Genomic DNA, 6,220 nt, shown 5'->3' with positions numbered 1-6,220 from the left:
CCTTTAATCTGCACACTAACACAAAAGCAGACAGACATTCTTATTTAGCATTTTTTTGTGTGCAGCTGCCCATCGTGGCTTCTTCTATGGTGTCTCTATACTTCCTGGAGCTCACCGACGTGGTGCAACCAGCTCAGGTGGGTTTCCGCTGCCACGACAGAGAACTCAGCATGCCATATGTGGATGGAGGAGACGAGCTCATCCCTCTTCTAATGCTGCTGAGCCTCGCCTTCGCCGGACCAGCTGCCTCGGTAAGACACCCATGCAAACACACACACACACACACGCACACACACACAAACACGATATCACATAAGATAACTGAAGGCTCTACCTCCCATAGTACATTTAGAGACTGTACCACGAGCAGGCCTGATAACTGAAGGCTCTACCTCCCATAGTACATTTAGAGACTGTACCACGAGCAGGCCTGATAACTGAAGGCTCTACCTCCCATAGTACATTTAGAGACTGTAGGTACCACGAGCAGGCCTGATAACTGAAGGCTCTACCTCCCATAGTACATTTAGAGACTGTAGGTACCACGAGCAGGCCTGATAACTGAAGGCTCTACCTCCCATAGTACATTTAGAGACTGTAGGTACCACGAGCAGACCTGATAACTGAAGGCTCTACCCCCCATAGTACATTTAGAGACTGTAGGTACCACGAGCAGGCCTGATAACTGAAGGCTCTACCTCCCATAGTACATTTAGAGACTGTACCACGAGCAGACCTGATAACTGAAGGCTCTACCTCCCATAGCACATTTAGAGACCGTAGGTACCACTAGCAGGCCTGCATTCTGGGAGCGCAATGTTCTAGAAGGGTAGTCCGGCACTATAAGCTCTTTAAGATAAGCCTGACCATTTAGAGCTTTTAAGTGAGAAGAAGGATTTTAAATTCTATTCTAGACTGTATAGGGAGCCAGTGCAGAGAAGCCAACACAGGAGTAATGTGGTCCCTTTTCCTAGTTCTAGTCAGTACACGAGCTGCAGCGTTCTGGACTAGTTGAAGAGTCTTTAGAGACTTACCAGAGCACCCTGACAAAAGAGAATTACAATAATCCAACCTCGAGGTAACAGGTGACAGGATATTCCTGATCTTAGATATATTACGAAGGTGAAAATAGGCTGTTCTTGAAATTTACCTGATGTGAGAGCTAAAGGACATATCTTGATCAAATAGAACTCCTAGATTCCTAACAGTGGTGCTAGATGCCAGGCTGATGTCACTAAGGACAGTCAAATCACTAGAAAAAGTCTCTCTGAGGTTTTTAGGGCCCAGCACAATAACTCCAGTCTGAGTTAAGTAGCAAAACATTTCTGGTCATCCAGGTCCTAACGTCCTTAAGGCACGTTTCTAGCTTACATAACTGACTGGTGCCATCGGGCTTCATTGATACATAAAGCTGAGTATCATCTGCATAACAATGAAACTGTATGTAGTGTTTCCTCATAATATTTCCCAGAGGAAGCATATATAATGTAAAGAGAATTGGTCCAAGCACTGAACCTTGTGGCACTCCATGGCTAACTTTGGTGTACATAGAGGACTTATCATTAACATGTACAAACTGAGATCGGTCTGATAAGTAGGATTCGAACCAGCTTAAAGCAGTCCCTGTAATTCAGAGTAATTCTTCTATTCTGTGTAATCACGAACTGTGGAGGAGTGTTGTTAAAAAAGAACCAGCTAACTAAATTTGTCCTTTGGGTGCGTTTGTTTTGTGTCTCATCACTGAGGGTGTGTTTGTTTTGTGTCTCATCACTCAGGGTGTGTTTGTTTTGTGTCTCATCACTCAGGGTGTGTTTGTTTTGTGTCTCATCACTGAGGGTGTGTTTGTTTTGTGTCTCATCACTCAGGGTGTGTTTGTTTTGTGTCTCGTCACTGAGGTTGCGTTTGTTTTGTGTCACACACTGAGGGTGTGTTTGTTTTGTGTCTCATCACTGAGGGTGTGTTTGTTTTGTGTCTCATCACTGAGGGTGTGTTTGTTTTGTGTCTCATCACTGAGGGTGTGTTTGTTTTGTGTCTCGTCACTGAGGGTGTGTTTGTTTTGTGTCTCATCACTGAGGGTGTGTTTGTTTTGTGTCTCGTCACTGAGGGTGTGTTTGTTTTGTGTCTCGTCACTGAGGTTGCGTTTGTTTTGTGTCACACACTGAGGGTGTGTTTGTTTTGTGTCTCATCACTGAGGGTGCATTTGTTTTGTGTCACACACTGAGGGTGTGTTTGTTTTGTGTCTCATCACTGAGGTTGTGTTTGTTTTGTGTCACACACTGAGGCTGCGTTTGTTTTGTATGTCAGATCATGCTGGTTGAAGGTCTGGTGTACTGCCTGCAGTCCAGACTGAAGCTCCGTAGACCTGAAGGGAGCATCAACGCAGGAGGCTGCAACTTCAACTCCTTCCTGAGGAGGACAGTGCGCTTCGTAGGTACGACTCCACAACACCTGCAACAACACCTGCAACAACACCTGTAACAACACCTTCATTTAACACCTACAACAACACCTGCATTTAACACCTGCAACAACACCTGCAACAACACCTGCAAAAACACCTGCATTTAACACCTGTAAGAACACCTGCAAAAACACCTGCAACAACACCTGCAAAAACACCTGCAACAACACCTGCAACAACACCTATAACAACAACACCTATAACAACACCTGCAACAACACCTATAACAACACCTGTAACATAACCTGCAACAACACCTGCAACAACACCTGTAACAACACCTGCAACAACACCTGCAATTACACCTGCATTTAACACCTGCAACAACACCTGCAACAACACCTGCATTTGACACCTGCATTTAAAACCTGCAACAACACCTGTAACAACACCTGCATTTGACACCTGCAACAACACCTGCATTTAACACCTGCAACAACACCTGCATTTAATACCTGCAACAACACCTGTAACAACACCTGCAACAACACCTGCCTTTAATACCTGCAACAACACCTGTAGCAACACCTGCAACAACACCTGCAACAACACCTGCAACAACACCTGCATTTAACACCTGCATTTGACACCTGCAACAACACCTGCATTTAACACCTGCAAAAACAACTGCATTTAACACCTGCATTTGACACCTGCAACAACACTTGTAACAACACCTGCAACAACACCTGCATTTAACACCTGCAACAACACCTGTAACAACACCTGCAACAACACCTGCAACAACACCTGCAACAACACCTGCATTTAAGACCTACAACTACACCTGTAACAACACCTGCAACAACACCTGCAACAACACCTGCATTTAACACCTACAACAACACCTGTAACAACACCTGCAACAACACCTGCAACAACACCTGCATTTAACACCTGCATTTGACACCTGCAACAACACTTGTAACAACACCTGCAACAACACCTGCAACAACACCTGCATTTAACACCTACAACAACACCTGTAACAACACCTGCATCAACACCTGCAACAACACCTGCATTTAACACCTACAACAACACCTGTAACAACACCTGCAACAACACCTGCAACAACACCTGCATTTAACACCTGCAACAACACCTGTAACAACACCTGCAACTGCAACAACACCTGCAACAACACCTGTAACAACACCTGCATTTAACACCTGCAACAACACCTGCAAAAACACCTGCAACAACACCTGCAACAACACCTATAACAACACCTGCAACAACACCTATAACAACACCTGTAACAAAACCTGCAACAACACCTGCAACAACACCTGTAACAACACCTGCAAAAACAACACCTGCAACAACACCTGTAACAACACCTGCAACAACACCTGTAACAACACCTGCATTTAATACCTGCAACAACACCTGCAACAACACCTGCAACAACACCTGCAACAACACCTATAACAACACCTGCAACAACACCTGCATTTAACACCTGCAACAACACCTGCATTTAACACCTGCATTTGACACCTGCAACAACACTTGTAACAACACCTGCAACAACACCTGCATTTAACACCTGCAACAACACCTGCAACAACACCTGCAAAAACACCTGCATTTAACACCTGTAAGAACACCTATAACAACACCTGCAACAACACCTGCAACAACACCTGCATTTAACACCTGCATTTGACACCTGCAACAACACTTGTAACAACACCTGCAACAACACCTGCAACAACACCTGCATTTAACACCTACAACAACACCTGTAACAACACCTGCAACAACACCTGCAACAACACCTGCATTTAACACCTACAACAACACCTGTAACAACACCTGCAACAACACCTGCAACAACACCTGGATTTAACACCTGCAACAACACCTGTAACAACACCTGCAACTGCAACAACACCTGCAACAACACCTGTAACAACACCTGCATTTAACACCTGCAACAACACCTGCAACAACACCTGCAACAACACCTGCAACAACACCTATAACAACACCTGCAACAACACCTATAACAACACCTGTAACAAAACCTGCAACAACACCTGCAACAACACCTGTAACAACACCTGCAACAACACCTGCCTTTAATACCTGCAACAACACCTGTAACAACACCTGCAACAACACCTGCAACAACACCTGCATTTAACACCTGCAACAACACCTGTAACAACACCTGCAACAACACCTGCAACAACACCTGCATTTAAGACCTACAACTACACCTGTAACAACACCTGCAACAACACCTGCAACAACACCTGCATTTAACACCTACAACAACACCTGTAACAACACCTGCAACAACACCTGAAACAACACCTGCATTTAACACCTGCATTTGACACCTGCAACAACACTTGTAACAACACCTGCAACAACACCTGCAACAACACCTGCATTTAACACCTACAACAACACCTGTAACAACACCTGCAACAACACCTGCAACAACACCTGCATTTAACACCTACAACAACACCTGTAACAACACCTGCAACAACACCTACAACAACACCTGTAACAACACCTGCAACAACACCTGCATTTAACACCTGCAACAACACCTGTAACAACACCTGCAACTGCAACAACACCTGCAACAACACCTGCAACAACACCTGTAACAACACCTGCATTTAACACCTGCAACAACACCTGCAAAAACACCTGCAACAACACCTGCAACAACACCTGCAACAACACCTGTAACAACACCTGCAACAACACCTATAACAACACCTGCAACAACACCTGCATTTAAGACCTACAACTACACCTGTAACAACACCTGCAACAACACCTGCAACAACACCTGCATTTAACACCTACAACAACACCTGTAACAACACCTGCAACAACACTTGTAACAACACCTGCAACAACACCTGCAACAACACCTGCATTTAACACCTACAACAACACCTGTAACAACACCTGCAACAACACCTGCAACAACACCTGCATTTAACACCTACAACAACACCTGTAACAACACCTGCAACAACACCTGCAACAACACCTGCATTTAACACCTGCAACAACACCTGTAACAACACCTGCAACAACACCTGCAACAACACCTGTAACAACACCTGCAACAACACCTATAACAACACCTGCAACAACACCTATAACAACACCTGTAACAAAACCTGCAACAACACCTGTAACAACACCTGCAACAACACCTGCATTTAACACCTGCAACAACACCTGTAACAACACCTGCAACAACACCTGCATTTAACACCATCAACAACACCTGCAACAACACCTGCAAAAACACCTGCATTTAACACCTGTAAGAACACCTGCAAAAACACCTGCAACAACACCTGCAAAAACACCTGCAACAACACCTGCAACAACACCTATAACAACACCTGCAACAACACCTGTAGCAACACCTGCAACAACACCTGCAACAACACCTGCATTTAACACCTGCATTTGACACCTGCAACAACACCTGCATTTAACACCTGCAACAACACCTGCATTTAACACCTGCATTTGACACCTGCAACAACACTTGTAACAACACCTGCAACAACACCTGAATTTAACACCTGCAACAACACCTGTAACAACACCTGCAACAACACCTGCAACAACACCTGCAACAACACCTGCATTTAAGACCTACAACTACACCTGTAACAACACCTGCAACAACACCTGCAACAACACCTGCATTTAACACCTACAACAACACCTGTAACAACACCTGCAACAACACCTGCATTTAACACC

The 6,220-nt window shown here is 44.7% G+C and overlaps 1 protein-coding gene across 1 annotated transcript in view; it reads left to right on the top strand.

The window, feature by feature from the left end:
- plppr3b (phospholipid phosphatase related 3b) overlaps nt 1–6,220 on the top strand; it is a 48,514-nt gene that overhangs the window by 1,993 nt on the left and 40,301 nt on the right. The window contains exons 3-4 of the mRNA XM_061034772.1: nt 66–251; nt 2,305–2,431. Of these exons, the coding sequence (XP_060890755.1) occupies nt 66–251; nt 2,305–2,431 (313 nt within the window). The remainder of the gene's footprint in view (nt 1–65; nt 252–2,304; nt 2,432–6,220) is intronic.

The sequence above is a fragment of the Labrus mixtus genome, chromosome 3 (genome assembly GCF_963584025.1).
Source record: "Labrus mixtus chromosome 3, fLabMix1.1, whole genome shotgun sequence".
Lineage (NCBI taxonomy): Eukaryota > Metazoa > Chordata > Actinopteri > Labriformes > Labridae > Labrus > Labrus mixtus.
The sequence above is the reverse complement of the archived record's forward strand: the minus strand, read 5'-3'. Positions and strand labels throughout refer to the sequence as shown.